The 26,132-nt window shown below is 37.5% G+C and overlaps 1 protein-coding gene across 6 annotated transcripts in view; it reads left to right on the top strand.

The window, feature by feature from the left end:
* Positions 1–26,132, top strand: part of Pign (phosphatidylinositol glycan anchor biosynthesis class N) — a 147,862-nt gene that overhangs the window by 98,582 nt on the left and 23,148 nt on the right. For all 6 annotated transcript variants that reach the window (XM_028883394.2, XM_028883395.2, XM_037211017.1 and 3 more), the window contains 5 exons: positions 2,778–2,833; positions 3,255–3,330; positions 6,448–6,521; positions 8,983–9,025; positions 10,873–10,925. In XM_028883394.2, coding sequence (XP_028739227.1) covers positions 2,778–2,833; positions 3,255–3,330; positions 6,448–6,521; positions 8,983–9,025; positions 10,873–10,925 — 302 coding nt within the window. The remainder of the gene's footprint in view (positions 1–2,777; positions 2,834–3,254; positions 3,331–6,447; positions 6,522–8,982; positions 9,026–10,872; positions 10,926–26,132) is intronic.

Here is a 26,132-nt window from a genome sequence, read left to right as displayed (position 1 = left end):
CATTACAAGTTTGAAAGATAGCATGGTGAAACCTCAGTTCAGGAAGACCTACTGGTCAGCTATAAGAAATTCATAGGGAGTTACTCCTTTGAAAAATTACCTAAATTTTCACCTTTACTGAGGTAAAATTAATAAAAATTATAAACATGGAAGTGTGTATCTTGATGCTTTGCCTTATACAGCAAAATGATAACACATCCTGTTCTACTCAGCTGCCATTTGCATTTCCCCCTTTTCCTTCCTCCTTCACATTCTTCTTCCCATCCTTCCTCTTTCCCTCCCTCTTCTTATGAGAATAAGATCTTCTGTCTTAGCAGGCTTTAACACAATACATTTTCTATATTACCATACTGAACCTTAGCTGTCCAGACCTTACTTCTCATAGATAACTGAAATTTTTGTTCTTTGATCAAATCTTCTTTGCCCATCTTCCTAGTCCTTCCAAATACCATGCTACTGTTTTCTATGGCTGCTTGTTCTCCTTTTCTTCCTTTGTCTGATCTTGAACCATACGTTTTCCAAGTCTCCCTCTATAGCCTGCTCCAAGTGTCTAATGAGTGACAGCTTCTCCTCTAGTACTGGCAGACACCTCTGACATCCACTTTTCCAGCTCTGACCTCTCCTGACCTTGAGAGCCCTCTGCCCATCATTTTCCTGGGAATCACCAGATACCTGTGTGAACTGAGTCACAACTGGTGGTGCTGTTATCCAGAGTAGCTCCCTAGACAGCCTCCTGCCTCTGACACAGACTGAGTCAGATCCCTGGACAGCCTCCTGCCTCTGACAGTCTACTGAGTCAGATCCCTAGGTAGCCTCCTGCCTTTGTCTTCCTATGCTTGTGTCTCACAAATCACATGGATTTTCATTATGCCGCTTACCTAAACTGTTTGCTTCCCACATTATTTTCCCCAAAATTTAAAGTTCAAGTTTTTATTAACATGTTACTAGTCTATAGTCTTTTCTTCATTTTTTCCCCGTGTCTTCCAATGAGCCATTAGCTCTTACCACACCAATCTACTGTTTCATGATGTAATTTTCCCACTATGTCTACCAGCATATTTAAATCACTTTAAGACTATTCATATTTATGTTCTTAGTACCTACCTCTGTTTAAGACAGGTGCTAAACAGTAACTGTCAGTTATTTAGATATTGAGTTCAGGAAATGGCTGCTTGGATACCTTTACAGCTGTTCACCTACTGGGATGCGGTCTTTTCACTAGAAGTTGTCATGATTTCCCTGTAGGGTCTCTGTACCCCGTGTCTGTGTATATGTGGGATGATAAAAGATCTCATTTAAACAAGGGCTTTCATTAAGTCAGGCATCATTTTGAGTACTTTATTAGCAGTAAGTCCTGGACACCAACAGAGTTGATAACCTAAACAAATCAAAGTTCAAGAAATGGAGCCAGCAAGATGGTTCTGCAGGTAAAAGCACTCACTGTGTGTGTGTGTGCTGGTTAGTTTATGTCAACTTGGCACAAACTAGAGTCACATAGAAAGAGGGAAACCAATTGAGGGATTGCCTCCATCAGATTGGTCTGTGTGCAAGCCTGTCAGACATTTTCTTGATTGATTGATTGATGTGGCAGGGCCTAGTCCACTGTGGGTGGTGCAGCCCTTGGGCCTGTGGTCCTGATGTATAAGGAATGCAGTCTGAGCAAGCAATGGTTAGCAAGTCAGTAAGCAGCATTTCTCTATGGTCTCTGCTTCAGTTCCTGCCTCCTACAACGATGTACCATGATCTGAATTTGCAAACCAAATAAATCCATTCATCCTCAAGTTGCTTTTGTCCAGTGTTTATCACAGCAATAGAAATGGCTAATACACCATGTAATCCTGATGACCTGAGTTTAGTTCCCAGAACCCACTGTGGAGAGAATCAACTCTCCAAAGTTGTCCTTTAATTTCCGTCCATGCGCGCACATGCGCATGTGCTCCCTGCTCGCGCTCGCACATGCACACCACACACACACACACACACACACACACACACACACACACACACACAAATAATAACAATAATGATAATATTAAAAAATAGTTCAATAAGGTTTAAAATGTTCAGCATTCTTTATTAAGTTATTCTAAAGTATATTTTGTTTATTTTTGAGCTTTTTGCAAAGCCTATTAGGAGTTTCACATGTCAAGGGCCCATGATTAGTATATGTTAAAAAAAAAAAAAAAACTGTCTTGTAGCTAAAAATGTCTGATGTTCTGGGTCTACATCCTTTTGAAAAGCCATAAGCAACAACTATAGACAGTTCATCCTGTTGATGCTTGAGAAGAGGAAAGTAGCTTTCTCAAGAGTCACCAGCATTTCCACACACCTAATGGTTTTCAGGGCATTGCTTCAGATTTCAGGTCTTTGTAATGTGTTCACCAGGAATGCACTCAACCATCCTTTCAAACAATTCATGATGATTACACAGTTAAAAAGAAAGTTGCTTTTGTTGTAAAATTGCCTTTTATTTTCTCAAATGAAAAAGAGAGTACCAAACAACAGGTAGGGAAGCTATGGCTGAAGGAGAGAGGAAAATCGGCTTGAACTCATGTCCTCCCTCTGTTCCAGGGAAAGCCCTCTGTTAGATGATTTGACTCAGACTCATCAAGAAAATGCCTGATTTGGATGTAGAGTTAGAATGGAAATCTTTCATTTGTAAACCAAGATTAGTCACTACTTATAAGATTATCTTGAATAAACAAGAATAAATAATTTGTAAAGAAATAAATTTTATGAATTCTGACTTGTTTAGTTATTTCCTTAACTGTATTTAGGTTTTCTTTTTAGTGACTGCATTTTTTGGAACTGGAAATATAGCTTCTATTAACAGGTAATCTTTTACATTTATTTAGGTGTGTGTGTGAGTGTGAGTGTGAGTGTGTGTGTGTGTGTGTGTGTGTGTGTGTGTGTGTGTGACCAAAAGAGTATCAGATATCCTGGAACTGGAGTGATACTGTTCTGAGCCACCTGATGATTTGGGTCCTTTAGAAGAGCAGCAACTGCTCTTAACTACTGAACCATCTCTCCAGTCACTTGAGCTTGTTTTTATATTCAATAATAGAGTATATTGGAGTATAATATGGTAATAAAGGGGATTAGCATTCAGATCTGTTTTGTTTATTCTAGTATGACTCAATTTTAGCAAGAGTTGATTTCAGAGAACTACTGAGCATCCTTTTTTTAACGGAATATTCTTTTAAAGTCAACGTATGAATACTAAAATCTTTACTCTTTCCTTTATCATTGTGTAGCTTTGACCTTGCCTCTGTGTATTGCTTTCTGACTGTGTTTAGTCCTTTCATGATGGGAGCTCTCATGATGTGGAAGGTTAGTTTTCTGATTTTAATACTTGCATTAAATGAATGGTTTAAGGATTTATTTTTATTTTTATTTTTTAAATTACACTCATGATATTCATTAATTACACTCATGATATTAACCACATTTGTGGTATTCATAGATTACATTCGCAGTATGTATGTAATATATATATATTTATATATACATATATATATATTTAAATTTTAAATGTTGAATGTCATTTATTGAAGGAAGGAGGAGATCTTAAATACAGGCTTACAACACAATGGGAGAACCCCCAGAGGGCAGAAGTTCGCTACTGATGTTTTACAATCTTGCATCTAAGCTGTTAATGCCCATTATTCAGGATACACAGACAAGGAACTTCCCTTTAGTATTTAGGAGGGTGCAATCTGGCAGGGAATTAGCATAGGGAGGATATCAAGGTCAAGGTCTGCAAACAAGGCAACAGCTACCCAAAATTGGGGCCAGGGCCCTGCAGGTCCCTTTTTTATTAAAAAATGAGTTTCTGACTTGGGTTGCGTGGGACAACAGCATGTCATCTTACCTGTCATGGAGATGCCTGCCCAAGCCACACAGGTCCTCTGTCTTAGGTTGGTGAGTAGCCCCCAGGTATTACCTGTCTCTGAATACTCATTATCTTACCAGCTCAATTGTGTGTGAGCTGCAGAGTTAACTGCTGCCAAGGATCTCCAAGTGGTGCTGGGCTTGATGGCTCAGTTGCCTTAGCCTACTGGCTATGGGTGAGATAGGACCTCTGTGGGTCTTTTCTGTGTGGACACAGACTGCAAGCCCAGTGCCACTTTGGTTTAAGGATTTTGATATTAAGATTGTGCATCATGTTGCATTAAGATTGTAAAGTCATTGTAGCAGAGGTATCCTTCCACACTTGGTGCTGATGGAGGGAACCCTGTAACCCCACTTCCAGATATCTATCTTTGCTGTATTCTGGAGACTTTTTGACTATAAAAGAATGAAGATTCTTTTAGCCCAAGAAAATCCTATCAGAGGTAATTAGAGACTGTAGGGGAGCTATGATCAAAACTACAGTGTTGCTAAAGATTATGAAGCTCCCTGACCCCACTGGTTTCCAACCACAGGACAGCCATTGTGTTCTCATTTTTCCCATGTACCTAGAATTGATCAATCCTTTCAACAACTGTGTCATTGAGTACTCTCTTTATCTGATGGGTCAGGTACTAGCTGAGTGCTGACAGTATGAAACTAGTTATATGTTCAGGTTTCTAGAGATAAAGATTCTGGTAGAATATAGTTCATCTTCTTTATGGCAATAGTATTAGTTGATTTTCTGTTGCTGTAATCAAGTACCCTGATCAAAAGCAAGTTAGGGAAGAAAGGGTTTGTTTTGGCTTACAATTCTGGGGGGGACACAGTCTGTCCTGGCAAGGATGGCACAGAAGCAGAAGGCCAGCCTTGCAGTTGGCAAGCAGAGAGATCCCATTTCATCTGCACACAGGAAAAAGGGAGAACAGAAAGTAGAGCCAGACTATAAACTCTCACAGCCTGCCCCCAGTGATGTACTTCTTTCTATAGGAACTTGATTGCCTGAAGGTTCATAACCTTCCAAATAGTACTACCAGCTGGGAACCAAATGTTCAGATATATGAGTCTGTGGGGGAACACTTCTCATTTAAACCATTGTAGTTGTTATACTTATTTGTTTCCTTTACTAAAGTTTCTCTTATAATGCTCAGCACATCTTATGTTGTCAGTATGTATTTATTTAAATATTCAGATACATAAATAATAACTGTTGAAAGTGTATATTCTCTTAGTAAGAGTTTTTGTATTGCACCAGTTACACTGATTTTTTTTTTTACTACACTAATAGAAATGTAATTTAAGAAATGGTAAAAAGACATTGGACATTTTCTTATATCCCAGTCTCTATTCTCTATTGAATTGTTTTAAAATATATTAGAGTTTCTTTAATTGTCATTCACATTTTTAATGATGGTTCTTTGTTTAGTCTAAAGACTATGATACTAATTAAACATAAAAAATCAAATTACATCAGTAAATCTTTAATTTCTGTCATAATTTAGTAAGCTGTAGCAGCATAATGCTTTGACAACTAGTGTTGACTGATGAGTACTGTGGTGACCGCCCTCCTGAACTCTGTTTTATTCATATGTTCTTCTTTGGAGAAAAACCTTATATAGTCTTGAACATCATTTCTTTTCCATATGCTACCCCCAACTTATAAAGTATAAATTTAATGTTTTGGGAGATATGGGAAGAATATGAGAGGGAACTAGGAGGTATATATGATTGTATTTCATTGTTTGCATGTATGAAATTCTCAAAGAATGAAAAAAATTAAAAATTTGGTTCCTGGAAATTAATACTCCACATATATTAATAATATTGGCTCTAGATCAATGGTTCTCAGCCTGTGGGTTGCAATCCCTTTGGGGGTTGCATATCAGATATCCTGCACATCAGATATTTCATTATGATTCATAACAGCAAAATTATAGTTATGAAGTAGAAGTGAAATAATTTTGTGCTTGAGGTTACCATAACATGAAAGGGGCACAGCACTAGGAAGGGTGAGAGCCACTGCTCTAGATAATGATTCAACTACTAAACATTCTTATGTTTTCTGTTTATGTTCTCAAATGTACTACATTGAGTATAAGTTTATAATCATAAGCAAAGTAACATTTTTAAACTCAGAAGAGCAACAATAAAATATCTGAGTCATGTTCGTGGTACTGTAGTATCTAGTAATAAGCTAAGTCCATTGATCTGTATCATATCAGCAGGCTCCATAACTGACTTGCTTTAGGCATTCTACTTCATATGCTCTTGGAAGCATGAACATTGTCATGAATCAGTAGAATGTGTCAAATAGGGCAAAATTTGTAGACGATTTCAATTTGGAATACATGTTGATGTTATTCCTTGTATATTATTGTTGTTTTTTAAATCAGTTTTCACTGTCCCATGTGACAGTTTCATGCTTGATCTTTGTTTCCTCTCAACTGGTATATATAAAATATATGATTGAAAGTCATTGTGTAAACATAAATAGTATTTGCTTCAAACATGTTTCAGGTGTTTGTTACCAGTGACATCATTTGTTGTTCTTTGAAACAGATTTTAATTCCTTTTGTTCTTGTGATGTGTGCTTTTGAAGCAGTTCAGATAACTACACAACTGTCATCAAAAGGGTAAGATGAATGCTTAAGAAGTCCTGGGTTTCCTCATTTATCATAAATGAGAGAACATTTGAAGATATTTCATGTGATTGTTATTAAAAGTTTGTAACACAAATTGCTTATTTTAAAATATAAAAGTTTTCTACTTTTAGATTTCAGTTGTCATTAGAGGAAATTGGCTAGGGTCTTTAGCAAACAAATATGCTTTCTCTGTTATAAAACATTAGAATCTTACTCAAGCTACTAAAGATTCTCTCTAGAAAAACATAAATTTTAAATGCTGTGGTTAGTTATTCGTCTATTATAGGTATAATAACACTTACAAAAAATGAAGGGCTATCGTTATAATTTCTTTTGTCTTATTTCTTAAAAATGTATTAAACATATTTGCTAGCACTATTTCATTTTATATGAGTTGACATTAACTTTTCTGTATATCAATAATTTGCAAAAATAGACATTGGCAAATGAGTGAGAAAGATTCTGAATTTTGAGATATTTCTTTAGCAGTCAGTCTTCAGCATTCAAGATTCTGAAAGAAAGTTGTTAACCAAGTATTTGCTTTTTTTAACCCATAAAATTACCTCATCAGCACAGAGTCTCTGAAAAACACTTATAAATAGCACTTTTATAAGTGAATCAAGCTGGCACAGTCAATGCTAAAAGGATGAATAGTATTAACATAAATTTGCATGTTTTCTTGATGAGCTTAAGCTAGAACTCGGGTTAGCATTCTAGTATGTATACACCATAATTTTTTTTTTAAAGATTTCCTTCTAGTGTTTAGAAATAGTGAAAAATCTTATTTCTAGTTCAAAGAAGATAATCTTTCAGGATATTTATATGAATTTAATAGTGAAAACATATACTCCTTATCAGTATCATACAGTTGACAGTTGCTTAGATGCAATAAAAATTAGTAAATAATACAACATGTGCTTTCCTGCATCTCTGCTAGAAGACACATTTTTCAGAAGGAATTTTAATTAAGCCTTGTATAAGAAGAACGGGGCAATAGAATAAAAACAGAAAGCTCACTGATGTGTGTGACTGTAGACATATATTTGTGTGCCTGTGTGTGGTAATTCTGCCTTGAGACTAATGAAGTGAAATCCCAAACACAGACAGAGACCTGAGGCAGAGGTAGCAATATCAGAGGCTTTTTAAAAAAAAATCTTCTCATTTGACCCTTAAGCCCTTGAAAGGCATTGACATTTCCCCTGTGTATCAGAAGCTCCAAATGTTTAATCCATTGACTCAGTGATTCCATTTTCCTATTCACAGGTAGATTTGAGTCTTCTTTTTTTACCTAACCCTTCATGGAAGCCAGGCTAAGGCTTCCCTCATTACTTATTTGCGTCTTAACTCCTGTTTATGTCTTGCCCTTCTGTCTGTCTTCACAGAGACATTTTGTTTCTGTTGCTAAAATCTTAAAAATTTTAAAACTCTGGGGCATAAAGGGAGCTTTGTTTACATTCTGGTTGTTTATTATACCACACTGCCAAGGCTTAAGTTGAACACAGCACACCAATGTGATGATTATACCTGCATTTCTTCTTACCAACTCCTTAAAATATGTATTAGATAAAGTGAGGTAGAAAAGTCATATTAATATTATCTTATTTTACATGACTTAAAATGAACTTTTCTAATTGTCATTTTGTAGCCAGAAGTTTACCTGTGCCCCGCCTGGGCTATAGCTGCTCTGACCCAAGTAAACACACAGAGGCGTATATTAATTAAAACTGCTCAGTCATTAGCTCAGGCTTCTCCTGACTAGCTCATACACTTAAACTCAGCCCATTTATGTTCATCTATATGTCGCCACATTTTCTGTGGCTTTACTTGTGTGCCATTACATGCTGCTCCCTGGACATCGGGCTGGTGTCTACTGACTCAGCCTTTCTCTTCCCAGAATTCTCCTTGTCTTCTTATCCCACCTATACTTTCTACCTGGCTACTGGCCAATCAGCATTTTATTTATCAACGAATCAGAGCAACACATTCACAGCATACAGAGCAACATCACTTGTAGACGAATTTCTATGGCTGTGGGACTGGCGGATGAGACAGATTTGTCCCGATTTTCTGCTAGCCAGCTGGGACATAGGAAAACTTCAGCTTCAATCACCCATCATCATTTACTTGTCTTATTCCTCATTCTATAACTTAGCTCCTCATAAAGCCTTGTACATTTTGGGTAGAGGCCAAAAGGACATGTGGATGTGAAGGTTACCTGACAAGTGATGGACTAAGAATGCTTTGGGCTGTGAGCAGTAAAACTAGGAGTAAACATGCTTTCTGTTGTAGGGAGTCTACTTGGTGCCATCTGCAGCCGAGCTTCCCACCCCTCCATTCTTATGTCTTGCCTTATCTTCCTGAGTTACCTGAGGGTATTGTTCACAATTAGGTTCTAATTTATTTGAAAGCTGTACTTATTACATTGTATGTAATTTTTTCCTTTATTTTTCAGGCTTTTCCTCATTGTTCTTGTCATATCAGACATCATGGCTTTGGTAAGGCACTTACTTACATGGGTATAAGTCAGATCGAAAAACTAAGTTCTATGTCCTTTCAGTTGGGAGAAATATGAATACATTTCTGTACATGAAATCTATATACAGAGTTCTAAGTGATAGCAGTTTACACAGATACACTACTTTTTATATTACTAATAACAGAAACTTTTTAAGCTGTCAAATTTTTTTCTTATTACTTGATTTATTCAGGCTGTCATTTTATACTTGGTCTTTCAGGCCATTCTCTTCATTTGTGTTTGAAATGAACCTTTCATAGTTTAACAGAAGAAGCCAGTTTCAGATTTAGATAATGCATCACTCATTTAAATATTGATTTTTAGTCCTCTCAGATTAAGAAAGAGAAAAAAGGAGTGAGTGAAGGAATAAAATACAGCTTTATCAATTGGGAAATGTTATCAGTTAATAGCTATAATCAATGAATTATAAATAAAATAATCTCCTTGTATACAATGTATTAACAAAAAGAATGAATTTGTTTTGAGTATTTGAGAAGTTGCAATACCTACTCTCAGATTTGGTAATTCTCTAGAAGGCATCATTGAACTGCTGAATCCTGTTATAGTCTTAGTTCTAGTTTATGACAGTGAGAACATACAAGTAAGTCAGCCAAAGGAGTTTCTGTGTCGAGTAGAATGAAGAGTTCTTCTGTTCCTTCCAATGGAGTGAGGGCAGCGTTTTCCCTCAGCAGTGTGACAATACACATGGAACTTTGCGAGCCTAGGCTTTCCTTTCCTTTTTAATGGGTTTTGGTCAACACAGCACACTTAACTGATCATCAATCTCCAGTCCTTTCAAGAGTAGAAATCAGACCATGTGGCCCAAAGATCTCAGCATGAGTCATATTTTTAGATTGGTAACCATTAGCCATTCCAAGGCCTGGAAATCAGCTTCCAGTAGTTGAGAGCCCTGCCTCTTTTAAGGTATGATTAATGCCTGACTATAGATCTACTAAGTAATTTCTCAAATCTGATTGCTGGCCACTTGATTTAAATGAGAGCATTTTTGTGTTTTGTTCAACTAAATATCTAGTATATTTCTCAAATTGATCACATATCATGTTAGAACAAAATCAACATTCACAAATGACAAATAGGCAAGAATAGATGAGAATAGGACAATTCTGGTTGATTTTGTATGAAGAATCGTGTCACTCATTTTAAGTTGCCAAACTGTTTTTATCCAGTTTTATTGACTGACATAATTTTACATCCCTTCTTCCTTGTTTTCCTTAAACCATTATCACTTTGAACCTACTAAACTTGGTCTGGGTTCTTGGTATTTAACAAGCTATTCCCTTTGCCCAGAAACAACTTCCTCATCCGTCTCTCTGATTTTGTCTTTGTCTAATTCCTGCTTTTCCCTTAGATTTCACATTCTTCTGTTTCTATATCTCTCAATACACATGCACACACATGCATTTACACACCTAATAATTTGAACCATCACTAGATGATGCATCTTGTAAGGAAATTATCTCTAGACCCTGGCAATGACTTGTTAATTCATAGTAGACAGTATCAGGGGAATGTTTGTACATCAGTTGAATCTTGGGCATTTTTAATATTTTTATTTGAGTTGGGTGGTTTTATTTCTTATTATTCATAAACATCACCTTGTATTGATTTTATTTAATCTTAATTCCACTTGTAGCATTTGGACCATTGTTTATTTTAATACAAGCAGAAGTTACAGTTAAGGGCATATTCTTGTGGATTCTGGGTAGAAAATGATGTGTCAAATATTCACCCGTAAAACAACTTTGTTTCTATATTGAAACTAAGTAGTTTTTGTTTTTAATAGAGTCATTGTATTATCTTTTTCAGCATTTTTTCTTCTTGATCAAGGATTCTGGGAGCTGGCTTGATATTGGAACCAGGTATTGTACACAGTCACATTGACTTCTTAAAAGTGTCTTGGTATGGGTGCTGATATGACTTAAGGCAAATACAAGAAGTAACATAGATTTTAAGACTTTGAGATGAGACACCATTTTCTAATTCTTGGTATGAACACGCTGGCATGTATTCTCATGGGATACTGTGGGAGAGGAGGATGGATGTTTAGTCTGGAGAGAACTGGGGCAGCAGGAAGATATAAGAGGGACTCATGAATATGGAGTCTCAAAGTAACTTCAATGTCCTTGTGTGTTCTTATAATCTCACAACCGCATCTTGGAAAATAAGGCTCTTCAGACTGACTGTAAATTTTATGTGTTGGTTTAAATTTCATGCCATCCCTATCTGCCTTTTAGAAGCTTTAGGAAATACTGTGACGCACTGTCATTTAAAGCATAATCTGAGCAAGTCAGTTTCCTCTCTTTACTGTAAATCTGTTATCACTTGCAGTAATCTGGTAAAGTTCTTTTTTCTGAGAAGGCAAAGTTGATCCTCCCATCTTTTCCTCCTAAATGGACAGAATATGTTTTTTTTTTTTTTTTTTTTTTTTTTGGTTTTTTGAGACAGGGTTTCTCTGTGTAGCTTTGCGCCTTTCCTGGAACTCACTTGGTAGCCCAGGCTGGCCTCGAACTCACAAAGATCCGCCTGCCTCTGCCTCCCGAGTGCAGGGATTAAAGGCGTGCGCCACCACCGCCCGGCCAGAATATGTTTTTATAAGCCAGTTCTATTTTATTTTGTTAATATTCAGTTATACTTTGAGCTTCTGGGAATTTGTGTGGGTTTATGTAAGACTCTGCATTAGACATTTCTCTCAAAGCTTCCAGCTGGTACCTGCCTGCCTTTCTGGGTACATTGGCTTTCCTCAGACCTGGGATCTGATATGAATCTACATAAAAATCTGGGCCTGATGACTGGTTTTTAATGCACACATGAGCAACACTAATTGAACTTAGTGGGTCATAAAAAGGAAATGGATTTGAATTTAGGAGAGAAAGGTAAGGGAGAAGGGAAGAATAGAAGGAGGGAAATGTGGATATATATGATTGTATTTCATTATATGCAAACATGGAAAAAGTAAAAAAGCCTGACAGAGTGACATGTGCCTATAATCCCAGTGATGGGGAGGCAGAGCTCGAAGATCCCTGGGACTTGCTGGGCAACTAATCTTATGGAATCCATGAGTTCCAGGTTCAGTGTAAGAGCCTATCTCAAAAAATACAGTGGAGAACATCCAACACCAGCCTCTGGCATCTGCACATACTCACACATATGTGTACACATACCCACATGTACACGAACATATGTACATGCATACCACATATACAGAGACACAGTCACACACACACACACACACACACACACACACACGTATTTATCTAAGAGAAAGAAAAATATGCACAGAATGATTTGTATAGGAATTTTTATAGCAGCTTCATTCATAACAAACTATGTTTCTGTGCACATGAATGGATAATTAGATTTGGCTGCAATTAAACAGTAGACAGCTACTTGCCAGTGAAAACAAATGAATGATAAATTGACCCAGTCTTATAGACAGATCGTAGAACTGCAGTGAATAAAATTAACCAGTTATGCAGGGGTATATAACCCTAATCAATAGTTGTGGAGGTCTGATGAATGTGGGGTTGATACAGAAGAGCATGTGGGAACTTCTGTAGCGATGAAAATGTTGCAGATATCCTGACAATGATGGTGGTCATACGGTGTACAAATTGTCAATTTTCAGCTAATTGGGCACTTAAAATAGTTATATTTTCTCACATGGAACTTTTATCTCAAACTCAATTGATAAAGAATAATGGAACTAAGATATCTATCTGAAATTGAAATGAACATGACATAAGTTAAATCCTCTTCTCTCCTAGCAGGGTCTTAAATTCTTTTTAAATGATGTTCCATAAACAGAAGCGTGAAGATACTAATTCGTGCTAGGGAGATCACTACCTTCTAGAAGATATACAGAGAGAATTAGAATTGCTGTTCTGAGAAGTGAGAAAGAAGGATTGAGATCTTTACTGTTGACTGTTTTTCTCATTCTGTTTCCTGGTATTCCATTTCCTGGTGGAAATGGAAAGGAGAGTGCTTAGATGGCAATAGAGTCAAGAAGCAGAAATCTGTGTCTGGATCACTCTTTGAAGCTTAATTAGAAAAGGGAGAAAACGTGCAGCATTTGCATGGGGATGCCTTGCACATATTAGGGAGTGTGAGAAATATTATAGTTGGAAGGAGTGAGCATCCCTGAGTTCATCCAATCCAATTATACCCTGTCAGAGTAAGTTTCTGAAGGCAAGTTGAGGAGTCCAAGTGGAGTGCTGAGAAATGCCCATAACTCAGAGTAGGGTTGTACATTGCAGTTCACACCCCATCTACCCAAAGTTGGTCATTTGGAGTGTGGATTCTTACAGGCAGTATAATGATTGTTCAGAAGCCAGGAGTCTATCTAGCACAGACCAAGTGAAAATAACAAAGCACTCATGCTTGAGTAGAAAGTCTAGGATGTAGGTCAGAGGATTGCACTGAGTCACACTTCACTAAAATAGATTAAACTTACGTTGTGCTCTGTTATTTGCAGTGTCTCCGAACAGGTTATGTCATGTACTTTTCATCCCAACACAGAGAAGTAGGTGTTAACTTTTACCCAGCAGATGAATTTCCTGCCTGCATCTGACACTGCTACCCTGGGGAGATTGCAATTGGCTCATGTTACAGTAGGGCCCATAAGTAGTTGAGCTTAGTGGCAACACATTGATGGTAGGGGATCTGGTTTTCTCACTGTCCCCTCTCTGTCTGGACTTAAAGAGGATTTTCCAGAGGTTGTGTTTTATAACAAAATAAGCATATTTTACAAAACCAAACAAACAAAAATGGGACTCTTGAGCTAGCTTTGGTGGCCATCCCAACTACTGAAGACCCTGTGGTGTGAAAATTGCAACTCTGGCACCAATTTCCAGTAAAACTGGATTAGAACTGAGTGAATGGGGGCTGCAGATGCTAGCTCAGTGTTAACATACTTGTAGCATGCATAGGACTTGGTTCATGCCCCAGAGGTTTTTAGGAAAAGGTGACTTTATGTCTAATGGTGTTTGTAATTTACAGAGGGACCATTCACTGTGAAATTTTGAGTTATATAAATTAGGGGTTTAAATGGGAAAGAATAGCATACCTGGATCATAGAGTGATGGTGGTTTTGGTGTGGAGGACCTTCTGTACTGATTTCCTTAATGACTATATTAAATGATCTTTCTATGAACAGTATATAGAGAAATCTTTTCCCTCACCTCCTCACTAATTTTTTTGTCTCCTCAATGAAAACTGTTCTGATGAGGATAGATAGAATCTCACTGTGGTTTTGCATTTCCTAGTGGCCATTGTTGCTGAACAGTCACCGCAGATTGTTCTTTGGAGCTGCCTTTGCAGTTCTCGTGCCCGCATGCGGATTGCATTACTTGTTCTCTCCGTGTTGATTGTTGATTTCTTTTTGTGTTCTGGATAATACTCTATAGACAGAAAAGCTGGTGAGGATTTTCTCCCACTCTGTAGGCTTTCTCTTTATTCTCGTCTTTCCTTTGCTTTGCAGAAGCTTTTGAATTGGCTGCAAGCCCATTTGTTGATTTTTGTGTATTATTTCCTGAGCTCTGTAGTCCTTCTCTATTCCTAAAGCCAGAAGTGTTTTCCATTGGTAGTATCAGAGTTCCAGGTCTTGCATTAAAGTCTTTGGCCCATTTGGAGTTAACTTTTGTCCAGAATAAGAGAGAGAGATTTAATTTCAGTCTTCTGCATGATGATGTCTGGTTCCATTTGTTTAAAGACTGTCAGTTGAAACATGGTCCAAGAATGGAGTTGTGAGAGGGGACTGAGTGCTTTTGAGAAAACTCCCAAGAGAAGAAGACAACAGTCTGGTAATCTCGGTTTCTATAAAAAAACGGCATTGAGCTGGATGGTGGTGGTACATGCCTTAATCCCAACACTTAGTAGGCAGAGGCAGGCAAATTTCTGTGAGTTGGAGGCCAGACTGGTCTACAAGAGAATTCCAGAACCAGAGCTGTTTTGGCTGGAAAAACAAAAACAAACAAAAGAACCTGTTGTTTTTGCTTTTTTTGGGGGGGGGCCCTGCCACCCAGTTCCCAAATAAATAACACATGGCAGCTTATTCTTTCCATGGCTGGCTGTGTAGCTGGGTGGCTGGCCCCTGGTGTTGCCCTCATTCTCTGACTCCTAGCTCTCTCCTCCCAGTTTTCTCCTATATATACTCTGCCTGCCAGCCCCACCTATCCTTTCTCCTGCCTTGCTATTGACCATTCAGTTCTTTATTAGACCATCAGGTGTTTTACACAGGCACAGTAACACAGTTTTACAGAGTTAAACAAATACAGCATAAAGAAAAGTAACACACCTTAAAATAATATTCTACTACAAAAACCCACAGAATTATTCTTGGAATATGTTTTTGTGCCCTTTCCAGGTGTCAGGAATAGGACTTAGTTTACATTATTCCTTACAACTAGCTATTGTCATTTGTTTATATGCATGCATGGAAAAACATGTTTTTGCCATGTGCAATTTGTCCTTGTGATTATATACAAGTTAAACTCATGAGAACTGTACTCATGCAATAAATTGTCTAATGCTCTGAATAAAGTTGGCTTTAAAGTATGAGATTTTAATCTCCCTCATCTTTAGGAGAACCGTGTCCAACTGCCAACTAGAGTTGTAAAAGGCTGTCTTTTCTCTAATGTGTGTTTTTAGCATCTATTAAGAATTAGAAATCTAAAATTATATGGGCCCATTTCTGGATCTGCTATTCCATTCCATTAGTCTGTTTTTATGCAAATGTCATGCTTAGAAAAACACAACTACGGCTTTGTTGTATGGTGAAGTTCAATACTCGTATGTTCCTCCTTTTTATATCTTCAGAACTTTTCACTGTGTATAAGTGAAACTCTGTGTTCATTGAACACCAGCTCTCCATATTCCTCTCTCCCAGGAGCTGGCCAACACTATTCTGCTTATTTCTCTGAATTTGAAAGCTCTGGTTCTCTCATAATGAACTTTTTTTTTTAAATTTCTTTGTTGGACATTGTATATCTTCTTAGGCAAAAGTGTCTATTCAAGTCATTCTTCCTTTTTTAAAATGGATTATATTGTTCAATTGTTGGACTTTCTGTATTTTGGATATTAACCTCTTATTGGATATATGATTTGCAAAATTTCCTCTTAGTCTATGGTTCCTGCATCACTCTGTTGATTATGTAGGTTTTCACTCTCTCATGGGATGGCCTCAAACTCATGAGCCTCCTTGCCTTATCCACAGGGTCTGGCTTGATAAAGTTCAATTCATTTATTTTCACTTTTGCTCTCCGTGTTTGCTTGATACTTTTTTTTTAAAGGGCCCTTGCAAAACTTGTGTTTCTCATCTCTGGTGATGCTTTTCTTGGCACTTGTGTGGGACTTCCAACCTGGTTCCTTGCATTTTTTTAAAACTTGCCATTATGGGAATATAGTTTTCATCCAAACACAAAACATAGAGAAAAAGGAGAATGCAGAGGCATGAACCAGAGACCACAAAGGAAGCAGAACAGCACCTGGCACACATGGCTGGAAAGACTGTGTGGGTCCTGGTTTTAGCACTCTTAAGTGGGTTAAATTCACATTAACATATTACATAATTAGTAGCATGCATGGCTAAGTACCTTCTGGTGGTTCCTTTTAAAGTAGGAGCAGTACTGTACTCATGGTGACATATGTTTAGGCTTGCTTGGGCCAGGCTTCATAGTGCTTGTTGTCCTTGATCATCATTACATCTCTGGCTACACACCTAACAATCCAAAGTAGATGGCTCCAAAGATTGTCATTTCTCACCATCTCATGGGCTAAGTGAGGTGCTTTCTCTAATAAGATACCACAGAACACAGTTTTGTTTATCCAAGCTGAAACATTGAGCTAATATACAGAATTTTTTCACATGTTCAGCAGGTCTCTGCTGTTGAAATATCTTCTGTTCTATTTGCCTATTTGTTATTATTAACCTTTCCTTTTGAAAGAAAGGTGACCTCATTGCCATGCCCCCACCCCCACCTCAGATATCTGCTGCTCACCTATAGGCTATGCCAGTCAGAAGAACAGGTGCAGGCCACACCAGCCATAAAGACAGACTACACTAGCCAGAATAGATAGGCGAACCCAGGCCGAGACTCCCTGCTGGAGCAGAGACCACACCAACCTCCAGAACTTCAGATACAGGAAATAGAATCTGAAGCATCACCAACAGAGTAGGAAAGATGGATGAGAGAATCTCAGGCAATGAAGATACAGTAGAACAAATAGATAACATTATTCAAAGAAAAAGTTAAGTGTAAAATGTTCCTGACACAAAACATCCAGGAAATCTGGGACACTATGAAAAGATCAAACGTAAGAATGATAGGAATAGAAGAAGGAGAAAAATCTTAGTTCAAAGGCCCAGAAATTACTTTTAACAAAATAATACAAGTAAAATTTCCTAACTTAAAGGAGGGTATGCCTATAAAGTATAAGAAACATGTAGAATACAAAATATATTGGACCAGAAAAGAAAGTCCCCTTGCCATATAATCAAAACACTAAAAATACAGAACAAATGATATTAAAAGCTGCAAGGGGAAAAGGCCAAGTAACATATAAAGGAAAACTTATTAGAATTATCCCTGACCTCTCAACAGAGACATTAAAAGCCAGAAGAGTCTGGACAGATGGGCTGCATACTCTAAGAGGCCACAGATGCCAGTGCAGACAACTATCAATCACAATAAATGAAGATAACAAGATAGTCCCTGACAAAGTCAAATTGAAACTATCCACAAGTCCATCCCTACAGAAGGTATTATAATGCCAACCAAAGGAGGTAAACTACACCCATGAAAATAGGAAATAAATAATCTCACACTTGCAAAACCAAAAGAAGGGGAACACACACACACACACACACACACACACACACACACCATCACGCCACTACTAATAACAAAATAACAGGAATTAACAATCATTGATCATTAAAAATCTCTCAGTATCAATGGACTCAATTCCCCAATTAAAAAAAAAAACACACAGGTTAACAGAATGGATGTGAAAACAGGCCCCATCCTTCTGCTGCATACAACAAACACACCTCAACATCAAAGATAGACATTACCTCAAAGTAAAAGTTTGGAAAAAGATTTTCTAATCAAACAGACTTAAGAAGCAAGCTAGTATAGCTATCATAATATCTGACAAAATAGACTTCAAACCAAAATTAGTCAAATAGATGGAAAAGGACACTTTATACTCACCTGGAAAAGAAATCCACCAAGATGACTTTTAATTTTTAGTATCTATGCTCCAAACACAAGGACACCCATATTTGTAAAAGAAATATTACTAAAGTTTAAATCACACATCGAACCTCACACATTAATAGTGGAAGACTTCAATACCCCACTCTCACCAATAGACAGTTCATCCAGACAAAAACTAAACAGAGCAAAAGTGGAGCTAACATGTTATGAGCCAAGTGGACCTTATGGATATCTACAGAACATTTCACCCAAACACAAAAGAATATGCCTCCTTCTTAGCACTTCCTGGAACTTTCTCCAAAACTGACAAAATACTTGGACACAAATCAGTCTTAATAGATGCAAGGAAATTGAAACAACCCCCTATATCCTATCAGACAACCATGGGTGATAGTTGGATTTCAACTAAAAATAAAGTGTACAAACTCATAGAAATGGAATAACTGTCTACTAGATAACTACTGGGTCAAGGCAGAAATAAAGATATTAAATACTTCCTAGATTTCAATGAAAATGAATGCACAGCATACCCAAAATTAAGGGACACAATGAAAGCTGTGCTATGAGGAAAGTTCATAGCACTAAGTGCCTACATAAAGAAATTGGAGAAATCTCATACTAGCAACATAAGAGCACATCTGAAAGCTCTAAAACAAAAAGAAACAAACACACCAAAGAAGAGTAGGTGGGAAGAAATAATCAAACTGAGGGCTGAAATCACTAAAATAGAAACAGAGAAGAATACAAAGAATTGATGAACCAAAGAGTTGGTTCTTTGAGAAAATCAACAAGATATACAAACTCTTATTCATGGCAAAACCAGCATTAAACATTGCATATCCATAAATCAAGCACTACAGAAAGTACTAGAAGGAAAACTCCAACCCAAGGAAGTTAGCTGCAACCACCAAAACACAGGTAATAATCTCACGCCAGCAAATCCCAAAGAAGAGAAATACACACACTACCACCAAAAAATGACAGGAATTAACAGTCACTGATCATTAATATCCCTTATTATCAATTGACTCAATTCGCCTATAAAAAGACACAGGCTAACAGAATGGATACAAAAACAGGATCCATCCTTTTGCTTCATACAAGAAACACACCTTAACATCAAAGACAGATACTACCTCAGAGTAAAGGGTTGGGAAAAAAACTTTACAATCAAATGGACCTAAAAAACAAGCTGGTATAGCTATCCTAATATCTAACAAAATAGACTTCAAACTAAAATCAATCAAGAGATGAAGAAGGGCATTTCATTTTCATCACAGAAAAAAATCCATCAAGATAACATCTCAGTTCTAACCATTTATGCCCCAAATACAAGGGCACCTACATTTGTAAAAGAAACATTACTAAGCTTAAACCACACATTAAACCCCACACACTAATAGTGGGAGACTTCCAACACCCCTCTCACAACACTGGACAGGTCTGCCAGACAGAAATTTAACAGAGAAATAAGGCAACTAACATGTTATGACTCAAAAGGACCTAAAAGACTTCTATAGAACATTTCATCCAAACAGGAAAGAATATACATCCTTTTCAACATCCCATAGAACCTTCTCCAAAATTGATCACATACTAGGTAACAAAAACAAATTTCATCAGATTAATTAGAATAACCCCCAGTATCTTATCAGACCACCATGGTTTAAAGTTAGAATTCAACAATACAAAATGCAAAAGGCCTACAAACTCATGGAAACTGAACCACGATCAACTAAATCACCACTGGATCAAGGAAGAAATGAAGAAAGAAGTTAAAGACTTCCTAGAACTCAACAATAGTGAATGCACAACATACCCAAACTTATGGAACACTATGAAAGCAGTATTAAGAGGAAAGTTCATAGCACTAAGTACCTACATAAAGAAGTTGCAGAAATCTCACACTAGTGACTTAACAGTAGACTTGAAAGCTCTAGAACAAAAAGAAGCAAATTCACCCAGGAGGAGTAGATGAGAGGAAATAATCAAACTGAGGGCTGAAATCAATAAATAGAAACAAAGAAAACAACACAAAGAATCAATGAAACTAAGAGTTGGTTTTTTGAGAAAGTTAACAAGATAGACAAACCCTTATCCAAACTAACCAAAAAACAGAGAGAGAATATCCAAATTAACAAAATCAGAAATGAAGAGGAGGACTTAATAATAGACTCTGAAGAAACCCAGAGAATCATTAGGTCATACTTTGAAAACCTGTACTGGGTGGGGGGGCTGGAGAGATGGCTCAATGGTAAAGAGCACTGGTTGCTCTTCCAGAGGTCCTGAGTTCAATTTCCAGCAACCACATGGAGTCTCACAACCATCTGTAATGAGATCTGGCACACAGGCAGAACACTGTATATATAATAAATAAAGCTTTTTGAAAAAAGAAAACCTGAACTCCACAAAATTGGAAAATTTTTTTAAAATGCACAATTTTTTTTTGGATAGGTACCTCATACCAAAATTAAATCAAAACCAGATAAACAATTTAGATAGACCTTTAACCCCTAAGGAAATAGAAACAGTCATCAAAAGTCTCCCAACCAAAAAAGCTCAGGGCCAGATGGTTTCAGTGCAGAATTCTACTAGATTTTCAAAGAAGAGCTAATACCAATACTCCTAAAACTGTTCTGGACAATAGAAACAGAAGGAACATTACAAAACTCTTTTTACAAGTCTACAGTTACCCTGATACTCAAACCACATAAAGATGCAACAAAGAAAGATAATTACAGACCAATCTCCCTCATGAACATTGATGCAAAAAATTCTCAATAAAACCTAGCAAACCAAATCCAAGAACACATCAAAAAAATCACCCACCTTGATCAAGTAGGCTTCATCTCAGACATTCAGGGATGGTTCAACATATGAAAAATCTGTTAATGTAATATACCATATAAACAAACTGAAAGAAAAAAACCCACATGATCATCTCATTAGATGCTGAAAAAGCCTTTGACAAAATCCAACACCCCTTCATGATAAAGGTCTTGGGGAGATCAGGGATACAAGGAACATACCTAAACATAATGGAGGCAATATACAGCAAACTAAATGGTGAGAAACTCAAAGCAATTCCACTAAAATCAGGAACAAGACAAGGCTGTGCATTCTCTCCATACCTATTCAATATAGTACTTGAAGTCCTAGCTAGAGCAATAAGACAACAGAAGGAGACTAAGGGGATACAAATTGGAAAGAAAGAAGTCATACTTTCACTATTTGCAGATGATATGATAGTATATATAAATGACCCCCAAAATTCTACCAGAGAACAGCTGATAAACACCTTTAGTAATGTGGCAAGATACAAGATTAACTTAAAAAATCAGTAGTGCACCTATATTCATATGATAAATGGGCTGAGGAAGATGTTAGAGAAACATTACCCTTTATAGTAGTCACAAATAATATAAAGTATCTTGGGGTAACTCTAACCAAACAAATAAAAGATCTGTATGATAAGACTTTAAGTCTCTGAAGAAAGAAATTGAAGAAGATATGAGAAAAAGAAAAGATTCCCCCATATTCTTGCATAGGGTAGGATCAACATAGCAAAAATGGCCATCTTACCAAAAGCAATCTACAGATTCAATGCATTTCCCACCAAAATCCCAATGCTGTTCTTTACAGACCTTGAACATTTCTCAACTTCATATGGAAAAACAACCAAGGATAGCCAAAACAATCCTATACAATAAAGAAACTTCTGGAGGCATCACCATCCCTGACGTTAGGCTCTATTATAGAGCTATAATAAAAACAGCTTGGTATTGGCCTAAAAACAGACATGTTGATCAATGAAATCAAATCAATTACCTTGACATTAATCCTCACACCTACAAACACAGGATTTTTGACAAAGAAGCCAAAACTAAACAACAAATGCCAACAAATGGTGCTGGCATAACTGATTATTTGTATGTAGAAAAATGCAAATAGATCCATATTTATCGTCATGTACATAACTCAGATCTAAATGGATCAAAGCCTTCAATATAAATCCAGTTACACTGAACCTCATAGAAGAGAAGGTGGGAAGTAGCCTTGACAGCTTATATTGGAGAGGATATGGAGTAAGGGGAATACTTCTTCACTGCTGGTGGGAATGTAGCATTGTACAGCCACTCTGGAAATCAGTATGGCAGTATCTCAGAAAATTGGGAATCAGTCTACCTTAAGACCTAGCAATACCACTTCTGGGCATATACACAAAAGATGCTCAACTACACCACAATAACATTTGCTCAGCTATGTTCATAGCAGCATTTTTCATAACAGGGAAAACCTGGAAACAACCTAGATGCTCTTTAACTGAAGAATGGATAAAGAAAATGTACATTTTCACAATGGAGTATTATGCAGTAGTAATAAACAATGTCATCATGAAATTTGTAGGCAAATGGATGGAACTAGAATAATTCATCCTGAGTGAGTTAACCCAGATCCAGAAAGACAAACACAGTGTGTACTCACTCATAAGTGACTATTAGACACAAAGGATAACCAGGCTACAATCCACAACCCCAGAGAAGTTAGGTAAAGACAATGACACTAAGAGGGACTCACATGGATTGCCCCAGAAAGGGGAATCTTATGATCTCCTGGGTAAACTGTGTAGGGGGTGGGAGGGGTGAGAACATGGGCGAGAGATGGGGAGGGAGAGCAATGAAAGATACCTTGATACTGTACCATTAAGGGGATGGGAAGAAATCTGCAGATAGGGAAAAAACCCAGGAACTCACAAGATTGTCCTCATCTAAAGACTCAAAGCAGTGGTGTAGAAGGTACTTGAACTAGCCTTCCCCTGCACTTGGATTGATGTCTACCCTAATTGTCATCATAGAACCTATATCCAGTGACTGAAGCAGATGCAGAGACCCACTGACAAGCACTTGGCTAAGATCCTTGAGTTCAGTTGAAGAGAGGGAGGAAGGATTGTAAGAGCAGGGGTCAGAATCATGATGGGAAAAACCACAGAGATAACTGACCCAAGGTAGCGAGAGTTCATGGACTCTGGACTGACAGCTGGGGAGCCTGTATGGGACTGAATTAGGCCCTATGAATGTGGGTAGAAGTTGCATGGCTTGATGTGTTTGTGGGTCCCCTGGCAATGGGACCAGGACTTATCCCGGGTACATGAACTGGCTTTTTGGAGCCCATTCCCTATGGTGTGATGCCTTACTCAGCCTTGATGCAAGGAGGAGTGGCTAGGTCTGGCCCTAACTTGGTATGCTAGCCTGTGTTGACTCCCCAAGGGAGGCCTTACCCTCTATGAGGAGGGGATGGGGGTAGGTGGCGGGGGGAGCAAGAGAAGGGGAGGCAGGTTGAACTGGGGCTGGTATATAAAAGGAAAGAAAAAAGTTATGAATTTGTTTTTGTTTTATGTGTATGGGTGTTTTGCCTGTATGTATGTCTATGCACCACTAGCATGCCAGGTGCTGGAGGAGAATAGAAGAGTGCTTAGGATCCCCTAGAACTGGAGTTACAGATGGTTGTGAGCCACCATGTGGGTGCTGAGGAAAAAATTTTAAATAAATGATGAAAAGAAACATTGCCAAATTCATTTTATGGGGACATAGTTACCCTGATACCAAAACTACACAAAGATTCAACAAAGGAATTACACACCAATTTCTCTCATGAACATTGATGCAGAAATACCCAATAAAATACTTGCAAACTGAATCCAAAAACACATCAAAAAGATAATCCACCACAATCAAATAGGATTCAACCCAAAGATGCAGGGATGGTTTAAGATACAAAAGTCTGTCAATGTAATCCATCATATAAACAAACTGAAAGAAAAAAAAAATCTCATTTGATGCTGAAAATGCCTTTGACAAAATCCAACACCCCTTCATGATAAAAGTCATAGAGAGATCAGGGATTCAAGAGACATACCTAAACAAAATAAAGGCAATATACAGCAAACCAATAGTCAACATCAAATTAAATGGGGAGAAACTCAGAGCAATTCCACTAAAGTCGGGAACAAGACAAGACTGTCCACTCTCTCCATATCTATTCAGTACAGTATTTCAAATTCTAGCTAGAGCAATAAGACAACTAAAGTAGACCAAAGGGATATAAATTGGAAAGGAAGAGGTCAAAGTATCACTAATTGCAGGGGATATGATAGTATACATAAGCAATCAAAAAAAAAAAAATCTACCAGGGAACTCCTACAGTTGATAAACACCTTCAGTGAAGTGGCTAGATACAAGATTAAAAAAAAAAAATTAGTCCTCCTATATACAAATGAGAAATGGGCTGAGAAAGAAATCAGGGAAGCAGCACACTTCTCTCTCTCTCTCTCTCTCTCTCTCTCTCTCTCCCAAATATCTTGGGTTAACCCTAACCAAGCAAGTGAATGACTTGTTTGACAAAAAACTTAGGTCTTTCAAGAAAGAAATCAAAGAAGATATCAGAAGATGGAAAGATCTCCCATACTCATGAATTCACATAATAAAAATGGCCATCTTACAAAAAGCAACCTACAGATTCAACACAATCCCTATCAAAATTCCAACACAGAGAGTGACCTTGAAAGAATAATATTCAACTTCATATGGAAAAACAAAAGCCTAGGATAGCTAAAACAGTCTTGTACAATAAAATAATATAGGTATGGCCTTTGATTTGAAGCTCTACTACAGAGCTATAGTGATGAAACCCACACAGTTTTCATAAAACCATTGGTATAAAAACAGAGAGGGTGATCCATGGAATTTAATTGAAGACCCAGAAGTAAATCTACACATTTATGAACACCTAATTTTTTATTTAAAAAAAAAGAGCCAGAAATATACAATGGAAAAAAAGAAAACATCTTCAACAAATGGTTCTTGTCTAATGATGTCAGTATGTAGAAGAATCCTTAGTCATCAGGAAATGCAGATCAAAATTGACTTTAAGATTCCATCTTGTACTTGTCAGAATCATTAAGATCAAAAACAAGTGCCATCTCATGCTGGAAAGGATATTGAGCAAAGGTAACACTCCTCCATTGCTGGTGGGAGTGCAAATTTGTACAGCCACTTTGGAAATAAATATGGCACTTTTTTTTTTTTTTTTTCAGAAAATTAAGACTTGATCTACCTCAAGACCCAGCTTTAGCACTCTTGGGCATATACCCAAAGAAAGCTCCATCCTACCACAAGGACACTTGCACAACTATATTTGTAGCAGCTTTATTCAAAATAGCTAGAAACTGGAAACAGCTTTGGTGTCTCTCAACCAAAGAATAAATGAATAAAATATGGTACATTTACACAATAGAGTATTAATCAGTTTTTTTTTAAGTGACATCATGAAATTTGCAGGAAAATGGATGGAACTAGAAAAAAATCCTGAGTGAGTTAAGCTAGTCCCAGAAAGAGAAATTTGGTATGTACTCACTTATAAGTGAATATTAGCTATAAAGTAAAGGATAATCATGCTGAAATCCAGAGACCCAGAGAAGCTAAGTAACTAGAAGGGCTCAAGAGGGTACACATGGGTCACTCTGGGACGGGGAAATAGAATAGATATTGCAGATGGACTGGGGTGGTTGAGATTGAACAAGAAGGATCGGGGCTGGGGGGGGTGTGCTGTGGTGGAGGAGGAGAGTGCTGGGAGAGACAACTCGATGGGCATTTCAGAGGTGAGGTAGAAACCGGGTACAATGGAAACTCCCTGAAATCTATGAAGGTGAACTTTATGACGATTCCTAGTAATGGAGGATACAGAACCTAAACTGGCCATGTTTTGTGACCAGGCAAGGGTTCTAGTGGAAGGACTGGAACACAAACCCAGACACAAAATCTTTGACCTACAGTTTGTCTTTCCTGCAAGATA

Source organism: Peromyscus leucopus, chromosome 15 (genome assembly GCF_004664715.2).
Source record: "Peromyscus leucopus breed LL Stock chromosome 15, UCI_PerLeu_2.1, whole genome shotgun sequence".
Lineage (NCBI taxonomy): Eukaryota > Metazoa > Chordata > Mammalia > Rodentia > Cricetidae > Peromyscus > Peromyscus leucopus.
This window is presented reverse-complemented; position numbering and strand designations above follow the sequence as displayed.